The 13,132-nt window shown below is 39.4% G+C and overlaps 2 protein-coding genes across 2 annotated transcripts in view; both read left to right on the forward strand.

Moving 5' to 3' along the window:
- The first annotated feature begins 6,557 nt into the window (after positions 1–6,557).
- On the forward strand, positions 6,558–7,919 carry LOC129766263 (uncharacterized protein K02A2.6-like). Its single transcript, XM_055766780.1, has one exon. It carries the CDS (start codon positions 6,558–6,560, stop codon positions 7,917–7,919), a length of 1,362 nt encoding a protein of 453 aa, XP_055622755.1.
- Positions 7,920–12,598: 4,679 nt separating this feature from the next.
- The window catches only part of LOC129771950 (uncharacterized), a 154,571-nt gene continuing 154,037 nt past the window's right edge, over positions 12,599–13,132 (forward strand). The window contains exon 1 of the mRNA XM_055776109.1: positions 12,599–12,739. The gene's annotated coding sequence lies outside the window, so the exon portion shown is untranslated. The remainder of the gene's footprint in view (positions 12,740–13,132) is intronic.

Here is a 13,132-nt window from a genome sequence, read left to right on the forward strand (position 1 = left end):
TCTCGCGCGGCTATCTGCAATTTAATTCAACAGCGGTTAAAACTTCCGAGTGCATCAGCATTTCATTGACATTTCAATATGATGTAATATGTCCTTTATTAGGATCTAATATGATTTACTGTTTCATGATTTTCTTCAGCATGCAACACGATTTTCTACAGTACTGAATCGATTTAAATTATACGCTTATACGACACACAAACTGCATCAGCGTAATATACGCATATGATGCAGATTAAATATATTTTACGACAATGTACATCATAAAATTGATGTTTATTATACCGATATACGACTTAATTTGATAATGGTATATAAAATCGAGTTTTTACATTTTATGCGATTTCAAATATACACGATACATACTTTGATTGATATTATATGCGATTATGATTTATTCGGATTTCTTGTAAGACTTGGCACGTGCAAAATTATACGATTTAATGTTTGCTGGGGCTGCTGCCTATTTCTGTTTTTATTTTGGTGGTTTTCGTTGACACCATCACGTCGAGCTAAACGGCGAATAGCGAGTTTGATACACTGGATATTGTCATGTAGAACCTTGCGATACGCTTCGATCCTCCTTTGCCTTCCTTGCCGCATGAGGTCATGTTGGTTGATGTTGATCTGACCCAGCAAACATTAAATCGTATAATTTTGCACGTGCCAAGTCTTACAAGAAATCCGAATAAATCATAATCGCATATAATATCAATCAAAGTATGTATCGTGTATATTTGAAATCGCATAAAATGTAAAAACTCGATTTTATATACCATTATCAAATTAAGTCGCAATTCGGTATAATTAAGTTCAATTTTATGATGTACATTGTCGTAAAATATATTTAATCCGCATCATATGCGTATATTACGCTGATGCAGTTTGTTTGTCGTATAAGCGTATAATTTAAATCGATTCAGTACTGCAGTAAATCGTGTTGCATGCTGAAGAAAATCATGAAACAGTAAATCATATTAAATCCTAATAAAGAACATATTACATCATATTGAAATGTCATTGAAATGCTGATGCACTCGAAAGTTTTAACCGCTGTTGAATTAAATTTCAGATAGCCGCGCGAGAGGTGGATGATAATCCAGACGACCGGAGTTCGAACGCACATCGGAGCAGTTTTCACCAAACATCAATCTGTGCCATTTTAAACATTCATATTCCACTCCCAACACAAGTCAATCAAACAATTATTATTTCTACAAACATAAATACTCATATATAAAAATGGCGATTCGTGAGGCTATAATAAACATTTCACGAAAATATTTTGCGCCATTTGTTTTTTTTGACGTGGGACTACGTCTAACCGGAATATATGGAGGGTAAAATGAAAACCTAAACACAGAACATGCAGGAAAAAATGAAAGATTTCGAATGCTTATAGCTCGAACATTTCGTACTGGATAGGAGAGATGTTTGCATCACTTGATAGGGAATATTTCTACGCATCTATCGCAACTAACAAAATGTTGTTTTTCATTAGATAAACAATTGAATAACTGTAAAATATTAGGCGTTATCTAAACGCCCTAACTGCATCGTTTTGATTGGCCCGATTTACGGTTTCCCTAACACAACCATCAAAACCAAGCAGCCTTGGGGAAATCGGCATTGCAAATACATGAAAGTAGGGGGACTTTTGTTCTCATCGAAAAATGTTCCCTAACACAGACTTTAAAACCAAGCAGCGAAATCGGCATTGCAAGCACACGAAAGAGCCTAGAGGCGAGTGAACTGAAAAGTTTAAACCCTCTTAAAGCCAAAAAGAAGAAAAAGAACACACGAAAGTAGGGGGAGCTTTTGTTCCCACCGAAATGTGTTCCCTAATAGAGATTTCTGAACCAAGGTGCCTGGAGAAATCGGTATTTCAAATTCATGCAAGTCGGGGGTATTTTTGTTCCGACTGGAATGTGTTTCCCTAACACAGACTTCAAATCCATGAAGCGTGGGGAAATCGGCATTGCGAATTCATACAAATCGGGGGTATTTTTGTTCCGATTGAAATGTGTTTCCCTAACACAGACTTCAAAACCGAGGTTTCTGGGGAAATCGGCTCTGCAAATAAATGCAAACTGCGAGTACTTTTGTCCTCGCTTGCCTTTGTGCAGAGTGGAATATGTCTGTCCTAACATGATCTTCTAAACTTAGGAACCTGGGAAAATCGTGCAGCCACTAGAAGCGAATGAACTTCCCAGTTTCAAGCAAATTCGAGATTCGAGAAGTATGTACACTTTTGGGATGTAAACTTCAGAGGGAAATGTAAAATAAAATAATCGTTTGATAATTTTTTTTTTTTGTCTTTATTGGAAAGATTTTCAGCCTTAGGCTGGTTCATCAAACGTTTGATAATTCTTCCGTACATATATTTTGTTCTAGTCATCATACCAAACGTAAAAGGTCCGTCATTAAATTTACTTGTAACGAAGAACAATCAATCACAATAAATGAATTGACTTTACACGGCATTTGTTCATTTTTTTCACTCACAGAGCAAATATATTGAACTCAATTGAATTTGGAAACTGTTTCATTCAATCAAGAATTTAATCAATACAAACGAATGATTGCTAAGCTAAGGTAGTTCCACGTGAACCTTTTTTTTTTTTTCTATGTCTGTAATAAATCGTATATGAGTGTGGCAAAAGTCGTATTTGGTGCTTCGACAATTCATGAATATATTCATATTAGATCGCAATTCGATTTCAACATAATCGCTATTATATCCGGTCAAAGTTGCATATTCATCCAAACAAATTCGGTAAGAATTTGCCATGTATGTATATGGCCTCCACTTTTGCACGCATATGCCAGTTAGACGCATTATATGCCAACCAAATTTTAGGGCATATGATGTTATATATACGCTTGTTATACGATTTAATGTTTGCTGGTGATGTGACCACACTTAAAACACTAAAAACATATATGTTTACCGATCTGAGCGTCGAACAAAATGAGAAATATGACTGAGCAGCAGCATCAGCAGAAAGAGAGAACATGCCTGAAACTTTCTGCTCATGATTTTTGCTGTTGCCATCAGTACTGGACCGATGCGGGACACAGCTCGATTTTTGATGTTAGGCCTCGATGTTTACCGCCGCTGCTGCTGCTACTGCCACTTAAGTTCGATATGAGACACAGCTCAATTGTTGGCCACTCAGATTCGATGCTTCGATGTCTTGAAGTTCACTGCTGCACTTTCACGATTCCAAGAAGCGTGTGCTCGCACTTCTGATGGAGAGAGCGTGCCCGAAATGCTCCGCTCGCGATGCTTGCTGCTAGCCGCGTCCACTGCTGCTGCTCTCCACTGTTGTCCGTTCCACGTCCGTTGTAAAAATGAATAAAATCCACGAACGCTCCATCCTTTTATATCATTTGGTATGTGTGAAGTAGGCGCCTCCTACTCGATTGTCATGCAGCTTGCCGGTGAACGAACGAATCGGGCGCGAAAAAGAAATGACGTCAATTTCGATCAATCAGGCCTAGGTATCTTCTTGTTTGGATAGTGGTTGAGATTTTTTAATTGTTCGATTGTTAGTTACATGATATATATTATTTTATTCAATGTGAAAAATTATTATGGAGTGCCGACAACGTATGATACAAACATCTCATCAATCCATCATGAAATGAATGAGCAATAAGCGTTTGAAATTGGACGGGTAGCTCATTTATTTTCTAATGATCATTTATTTTCTAACCGGGAAGCAGTTGACATACTACGCTGCGCTTTTATGTACATGAAAAACCACTTTTAACATGCGGGCGAAAAATCTTATATGAAAATTGCCAGATGTCAATGTTGCCAAGCGTAGTTATTGATGGTTAACCCTTCCGTTACGAGCGTCGTCTATAGACGACATCCGCGCGACGAGCTGTGTGTACGAGCGTCTTTAGACGACATGAAATTCATACTGCTCTTCGATCACACCAGCGCGATGTGCATACTTTTCGACGCAGTGCTCCGTACAGGAGTAGCACTTCGGCGGAGCACACTGCCGTAATGAAAGGGTTAAACCGACGCCGAACCGAATAGCGATGAACGCACCCATATCACGAACTTCGACATTTGATTTGCTATTATGGTGCTACTCGCCCGTGTAGTTCGCGCAAAGGCATCGGCAAAATATTATTTTAGAAAATTCCTTGAGGCATGACCGGAGCCGTTTCGCTATATATATATATGCATAAATATGTCATTCGCCTTCCTTACCGCATCCAGTCAGGCTGGTTGATGGAAAGTATGTTTCTGACGTGATAAGTTTCCTGTTAGTTGCACATGATCAAAGAAAATATAAAAGTAAACAGTATTTTTGATCGTAGTTTTATATCATTTTTATGATAAGTGGAAAACAATAAATTAAACTCTTTCGTTTCAAAGCAATATCGAAAGTCCTGAAAAGGACTGGAATGGTTAAATGGGTTGTACGGAATCTGCTGCGTGCTAATGTGAGGTTTCAGTCGGATGTAGCAGTTGTTAACTTTTTGGCAGCGGTAGTTTTTTCCGAGTCGCTGGTGCTTTCCTTGGCTTTGGCATCTTCGGCTTCTGTGCGTCGGTTTGCAAGGGTTTCGTTGACACCATCACGGTGAGCTAAACAACGGATAGCGGGTTTGATACACTGGATGTTGTCATGTGGAACCTTGCGATACACTCTTCCTCAACCGAATCCTTTGTCTCCTTTACCTCCATAACCGCATCCAATTGTATTGGTTGATGTGAACAGGAGTACCAGCAATGCACACTAGAAACACATATGTTTATCGATCTGAGCGTCCAACAAGAATGAGAAATCTGACTGAGCAGCAGCAGCAGCAGTAGAGAAAGAGAGCATGCCTGAAACTCTCTACCCATGATGTTTGTTGTTGCCAACAGTAGTGGACCGATGCGAGACACAGCTCGATTGTTGAGGTTGAGCCTCGACGTTTACCGCCGCTGCTGCTGCTACTACTACCACTTATGTGAGACACAGCTCAATTGTTGGCCACTCAGATTCGATACTGTACTTTCACGATACCAAGAAACGTTCTCGCACTTCTGACGGAGAGAGCGTGCCTGAAACGATCCGCTCGTGATGCTTGCTGCTGCCACTAGTAGTAGACCGGTTTCAACAACCGTTGCTACTGTTTGCCGCTGTTTATGCTGCCATAGAAGTGCGATGTGAGACACAGCTCGCATTTTGACCGCTCAACTTCTATGCTCGCCTATATATTAGCCGCTTTCACTGTTGCTGCTCTCCACTCGTTGTTGTCCGTTCCACGTCCGTTATAGGAATGAATGAGATCCACGAATGCTCCTTCCTTTTATATCATTCGGTATGTGTGAAGTAGGCGCCTCCTACTAAATTGCCATGCAGCTTGCCGGTGAGAGAACGAATCGGGCGCGAAAAAGAAATGACGTCAATTTCGACCAATAAGGACTGGGTATCTCTGTTTGAATAGGGGTTGAATTTTTTCAATTGTTCGATAGTTAGTTATATGATATATACTATTTTATTCAATGTGAAAAATTGTTATGGCCGTAATCGTTTGATGCAAAAATCTCATCAATCCATCATGAAATGAATGAGTAACAAGCGTTTGAAATTGGACATTTTTCACGATGCGATCGATTTTCATTTTTCAATTTGTACCCCAATATGTTCCCGAAAGACGTAATCCTACGTCAAAAAAAATAATACTATTCTCAGAAGGCGAAAACGACGGTGCTCAAGAAGGCAGAATGTGTGCGTGAAATTCGATATTAATCCAATAAGACACACTGACATGAGTTTGACAATTGGATACGATGTGAGAGTGATAAACAGAAAACTAAACTTGTTAGAATGATACGTAGGAGGATAATACATAAGAAGGCAGAATGTGTGCGTGAAATTCGGTATTAATCCAATAAGATTCACTGACATGAGTTTGACAATTGGATACAATGTGAGAGTGATAAACAGAAAATTAAACTTGTTAGAATGATATGTACCGTATTTGAATCGTGTAAATAGTTTTGTTTTTTTCCTCAAATTTATTAGACAGAATACACTGTGAAAAAAATTGTAACATTTGAAAGAAGTATAGCATTAGGTGATTACGTGATTATTTCATATTCTGTGAATAAGAAAATTTTCGAGGTCAATAAATTGAAGACTGAATGGTAACAGTTATTTTGTTGCATATTTTTACAGAAATGATTCGAACGCTGGGATTGCAGTTGCAAGCATTCGACTATGCTTCTTACACCGATGATGTTGGTATCCAATGGCGTAGGTGGCTCAGAGCATTCGAAACGATGATGCGAGCCAGCCGCATAACTGATGAGGACTGGAAAAAGGATTTATTACTCCATTATGCGGGACCAGGGGTCCAACAATTATTCGAGACATTACCGGAATTACCAGAAGCGGACATGCGTGGGCCGCTGCTCAACGTAGACCACTATACACCAAACATGACTAGCTTCGACGAGGCTAAAGCAAAGCTGAACGATTTTTTTTACCTAAGGAAAATTCGACGTACGAGCGTCATTTATGAAACAGAAAGGGGGTGAAAATATGGATGCATTCACAATTAGGTTGCGGGTTCAAGCAGAACGTTGTGGTTTCGAAGACAAAGTGGATGAGAATATTAAAGATCAAATCATACAAAACTGCCAATCAGCAATTCTACGCCGTGACTTGCTAAAGCGAGGTGATGTTAGCCTCGAAGAAGTACTGAGTATGGCCAAGATCTTCGAAACTGTGGCTCAAAAAGAAAAGTCGTTTACAAATGAAGCTACAATTAAACCACACGTCAGCGATGTCAATGAAGTCAATGTTGTACCTCATTTTGGCAAGAGGGCTCGTTTTTCTGAATCAAGACAGTCTGGATGCTATCGCTGTGGCTACATGGGTCATCTGGCTAAAGATGACAAGTGTCCAGCAAAAGGGAAAGCGTGCAACAAATGCGGTGGTAGAAACCACTTTGCAATAAAGTGCCGTAGCAAGCAACTGAATAGAGTGGATAGATTCCGACGTCCAGAAAACTGGAGAACTTCCAAGACAGATGGCAAGGATGGTGACTCACATATCGTGAAGCATGTAGATGATAGTTCAATTGGCAACAAAACAGAGTATATTTTTCATGTATCTCCCTGTGATGAAGACAACGAACTACAGTGTGAGATCGGTGGCGTTTCTGTCATCGTATCAAACCAACGGCGTGAAATATCCAAGGTATTCAAGGCCTATGGGGGACAACCACTTTTATTGGTTGGCGCATTTAGTGCAACGCTCAAGTTAGGTAATGTGAGCGACGAGACCAATTTCTATGTGATAAAAGGGAACGGTAAAATTTTGATAGGTCGTGACACTGCAACGTACATGGGAGTGTTAAGAATAAGCGTTCCTGTGAATGAAATTGAAGCCAACGGATCCTGTAAACTTGGAACAATCAAAGATATTGTCGTGGACATCCCTATCAGAACCGACATTGTACCGGTTGCTCAACCATACCGGCGTATACCGGTGGCACTAGAAAAACTGGTTGATAGAAAAATCGATGATTTACTTAGCAAAGGCATTATTGAGCCAGTTAACGAACCAGCCAAATGGATATCTCCAGTAGTTGTTGTACCCAAAGGCGATGGTAGTGACGTGCGTATATGCGTGGATATGCGACGGGCGAACGAGGCGGTCGAGAGAGAAAATCACCCACTACCAACTTTTGAAGATTTTCTACCGCATCTAGCAAAAGCAAAGGTTTTCTCTCGATTGGATATAGAAAGTGCTTTTCATCAGGTAGAAATTTCACAGAAGTCCCGAGAGATCACTACTTTCATCACAAGAAGAGGATTGTTTCGATATACTCGATTGATGTTCGGTATAAACTGCGCACCTGAATTGTTCCAGAAAACGATGGAACAGGTTCTGAGTTGATGCGACGGATGTGTAGTTTTTATTGATGACGTCATGGTGTTTGGAGCTAATGAAACTGAACATAATTCGCGACTGGAAAAAGTTCTTCAGAGGTTGCAGAAGAGCAATGTTGCACTAAATGAAAGCAAATGCGTTTATGGCGTAACCGAGATTAAGTTTTTAGGACACGTTTTGTCAGCGAAAGGCATTAAGCCAGACACAGATAAATTGGAATCAATCCGTAGTTTTCGGGAGCCAAAAACCGGAGAAGAAGTTAGAAGTTTTTTGGGGCTAGTGAATTACGTTGGAAAATTTATTCCCAACTTGGCGACATTGACTCACCCACTTCGTCAACTAACGAAACAGAGGCAGAATTTTGTTTGGGGATCCGAACAGCAGGAAGCGTTTGAAAAATTGAAGAATTATATGCTTTGTCCAACAACGTTGGGTTATTTCGATATAGACGATCGAACCCAACTGGTGGCGGATGCAGGTCAATAAACTAGGCGCTAGAATCATAGCTTACGCCAGTAAGAGCTTATCGGATGTGGAAATGCTCTATGCGCAGATAGAAAAAGAGTCTTTGGCTCTCGTATGGGCTGTTGAACGCTTCCATTATTACTTATATGGTCGATCATTTGAACTTATTACCGATCATAAGCCTTTAGAAGCAATTTTTAATCCAAAGTCCAAGCCTTGCGCACGAATCGAAAGATGGGTGGTCAGGCTGCAAGCATATAAAGCAAAAGTGGTATATCGACCCGGTAAATCGAATATAGCTGATCCTCTATCACAGTTGGCTATTAAGGATAATATCTCTGGCAAGACGTTCGATGAGTGTGCGGAATACTATATCCATTGGGTTGTCTCGAATGCAAGGCCAGTCGCGCTGAAGATTACGGAAATTGAGCAAGCATCCGAGATAGATAAGTCGATTCAATCCGTCAGAGATGGTTTAGAACAAGACGTATGGTCAGAAGATGCCATACCGTTTAAAATATTCGCTTTGGAATTGTGTTTCGTGGGCACGATCTTGTTACGGGGAACACGAATAGTTATACCAGATGCTTTGAGAATGAAAGTTTTAGACCTTGCACACGAGGGTCACCCTGGTATGACAATAATGAAACAGAGATTGAGAGCTAAGGTGTGGTGGCCGAAACTTGATACACATGTCGAAAGATACGTTAAGAATTGCCGGGGATGTATGCTAGTGGCAGCACCCTCTGCACCGCAACCGATGGAACGCAGAGAATTACCGTCAGGACCATGGCAACATGTGGCTATTGATTTTCTTGGTCCGCTTCCCTCGGGCCATTATCTATTCGTTGTTGTTGATTACTTCAGTCGCTATATAGAAGTGGAAATAATGACCAAGACGGATTCAAGTGAAACCATAAAGCGATTAGATTCCATTTTTGCGCGCTTTGGCTTGCCGTTGTCGATAACAGCAGACAACGGACCTCAATTTTCTAGTGAAGAATTTCGAGGATTTTGTGACTCAAACAATATTAAGCTAATCACCACAACAACGTACTGGCCACAACAGAATGGGGAAGTCGAGCGGCAAAATCGATCAATTTTAAAAAGATTGATCATCAGTCAAGGAATTAATACTGATTGGATTAATGAGCTAAACAAATATTTATTAATGTATCGTTCATCTCCGTACTCGACTACGAAAAGGACACCTTCAGAGATGCTTTTGGGCTACAATATTCGTGACCGACTCCCAAGTATATACCAGCCGAAGGATGTTGATGAAGAAATTATTGATCGAGACAAGGACTTGAAGATGAGAGGTAAACTATACGCTGACAAGCGGCGAAACGCTAAGCCGAACATTATTTCTGTGGGTGATGATGTACTGGTGAAGAGAATGGTGAAGACGAACAAGTTGTCATCTAATTTCGACCCAAAAATATTTGAAGTTATTAAAAGAAAAGGTGGAGACGTCATAGTTGCTTCGAAAGAAACAGGCGTTAAATACCGAAGACATGTGTCCCATCTACAGCGAGTTCCAGAAAGTGTTGAGACCAAATCGTCCTTGCGCTTCAATGAAGGAGACAAGTCATTAACATCTGTTTCATCCAATGATACAACATGTGAAAAAGATAGGAGCCCAGACGATGGTGGATCGGGAACTAGAAGAGCCATCCGACAACCATCATACATGCGAGACTACATACAAGCGATTTATGTTTGATTAGGTTTCATGAAGGAGTGTTAATAGATAAAAAAAAATCATAGGAAAAAAGAAAGTGAATGTAGTATCCGCAGTCACACTACTCACCTCTCAATGTAATCATCTTGGCTTTAGAGTACCTTACATAATAATTTACCTTTATAAACGATACACACACACTAACTCGAAGGAACAATAAACGGCATTCGTACTTTGACCAACGACCAGGATTCACGGTTTTATTTCCTCTCTCTTCGATCGACCAGTTGAATACTACATGTATGTTTGTACGTTGATATGTTTGTAACATGTTTGTCTGTAGCGCTTTACCACATGAATAGAAATTTGAGCCCCTTCCTGTTGACCGATTGAAATTTGGAACACACCTTTATCTCTGCAGTCATTATAAAACTGGGTATTTCATGATTTTAAAACTCCAAGATGGCTGCCGCAACAAAATGGCGGATTACATATTTTCTCAAAACCCCCATCAACATGGGTATCAAATCAAAGGGCTTGCCTAGTAGAACACAATTATTCATGAGAAATGCAAATCCAAAATGACATCTTTTAGCGGCGGCCAAATAAAATTTTCCATGAACATGGAATACGCAGTTTTATAATGACAGTAGAAATAAAAGTATGTTTCGATGTTTGTTTTTCATGATCTACTGTGTTCTACCAGTCGAGCACCTTCATTTGATACCCATATTGATGGGCTTCGAAAAAACATGGCGCCATTTTATGATGGCGGTCATTTTGGATTTTCATTTTTCATAATTTGAAATTTGATAAATTTCTGAAAATATGTAATCCGCCATTTTGTAGTGGCCGCCATTTTAGATTTGCATTTTTCATAAATAACAGTATTCTACTAGTCAAGCCCTTTCATTTGATACCCATATTAAAAGGGTTTTGAGAAAATATGAGAACGACCGTTTTGGGATGGCGGCCATTTTGGATTTGCATTTCTCTTGAATAACTGTGTTCTACTAGTCAATCCCTTTCATTTGATACCCATATTGACCGGGTTTTGAGAAAATATGTGATCCCCCACTTTGTGGTGGCGGCCATTTTGGATTTGCATTTCTCATGAAAAACTGTGTTCTACTAGTCAAGCCCTTTCCTCTGATACTCATGTTGATGGGATTTTGAGAAAATATGTGAATCACACTTTTGTGGAGGCGGCCATTTTGGATTTGCATTCCTCATACATAACTGTGTTCTACTAGTCAAGCCCTTTCATTTGATACCAATATTGACCGGGTTTTGAGAAAATATGTGAATCACCGTTTTGTGGAGGCGGCCATTTTGGATTTGCATTCCTCATGCATAAATGTGTTCTACTAGTCAAGCCCTTTGATTTGATACCCATGTTGATGGGGGTTTTGAGAAAATATGTAATCCGCCATTTTGTAGCAGCCGATTTTTAAAATAATGAAATACCCAGTTTTATAATGACTGCAGAGATAAAGGTGTGTTCCAAATTTCAGATCAATCGGTCAACAGGAAGGGGGTTAAATTTCTTTTAATGTGGTAAAGCGCTACAAACAAACATGTTACAAACATACAAACATACAAATTACAGAGCAAGCCAAATAACACCGTTTAATAATTGTTTTCACCATAGCCGAAAAAGATTTTTCCCCTTCCAGTACAAATAAATATGTGGCAACACTGAAACTACCTGGCATTTCGATTTCACACAAATGTCTAATATGACGCACTGTTTGGAAGCAATTGTCATTTATCTATTGGCGCCAGTATCTAGAAAATTTTCTATTCGCTGGCGTGGCTGACTTGTGCGATACTTGCGCAAGTAACTGGAGCCGGGTGTTTACATGGTTTACATGGCTCTAATAACTAGACTCTAGTGATTGGATTCTTCTACTAGCGCGTTGACTGGTACCGTCTAAATCAGCCTTAAGTTCGGGGGAGTGTTTGGACAGAGTCTAGTCTAGTCTAGTTTTAAGGTCTCGGGATTTAAGATAAAACAGGTTAGATTTTCCTTTTGTTGATGAAGAAGATGAACAGGTTTTATATCCATTTTTGACAAAAATACTTCGGGTACTCTAAAATGGGAATTTTTCTACACCAAACTAACAAATCAAAATTCGTTCGCAGCAAAAACAGTCGTGTTAAATCTATTCCATAAAAGTGAGACGTGTTTTCTAATCTGGCACACTCAAAGGTAGACGTATTTCTACGACAAAAAAACAATGTATGAAAACGTAACAAAATGACAAGATGGACAAAGTAGCTGTACGTTTATTGATTTACTTCGAAGCGACGATATCAAGAAATAATCTCAATAATAGATAAGCAATGTGTGTATATATGAAAATACCTATGATTTTAGTTGACCTCACGTCGAGAAAATTGACATTTGAATTAGTCATTTTAACGATCGCAACGCCGCCATGTGAGCACTTTTTCCACTTTTTCGTTCACTCGAGAATCGATCAAATGCTAATAATCTTGAAGTTTATGTTTTTCTCGCTTTTCTCTCGTGCATAGCGACTTTTCTCTCTTCGCATACATAGACAAGAGAAACGATAGATTTTTTAGTTTCAATCTAACCGCCTCTGAGGTTACGTGGTTTTGATGTTTCAGATTTTTGTATCGTGTGTTGTTTTTGTGTGTTGAAAATAAAATGGTAAGTCCGATATCAAACAATTTTTTCCGAATGTGTTTCGCATTCATTGAGATATGTTTTATGGTGTTTGGTTTTATGTTTCATATTTCTAAAGTTCATCAGAATTCGCGTCGTGGGGAGTCAATGCTATGTATGAGAAAGCTGGTTGTGTTAGTGACAGACTTTTCTAGATGTAAACAGAGCTACTTGTGATGTAGGTAAAACGTTGGTTAGTGGAATTTCGCGTGGAACTTTAGTCCATTTGTCACGTCACCCGGCTGGATTCTTCCATGTTCAGGATTCTGGTACCATTTTCATCTATTAAATATTTAGGAATTGAAAAGAAAACTGACAATCCAAAACGAGAACTTGGAAAATGTTTTCGAAATGTGATAGTTTTGTGTATACTGTTTT

Source organism: Toxorhynchites rutilus, chromosome 2, assembly GCF_029784135.1.
Source record: "Toxorhynchites rutilus septentrionalis strain SRP chromosome 2, ASM2978413v1, whole genome shotgun sequence".
Lineage (NCBI taxonomy): Eukaryota > Metazoa > Arthropoda > Insecta > Diptera > Culicidae > Toxorhynchites > Toxorhynchites rutilus.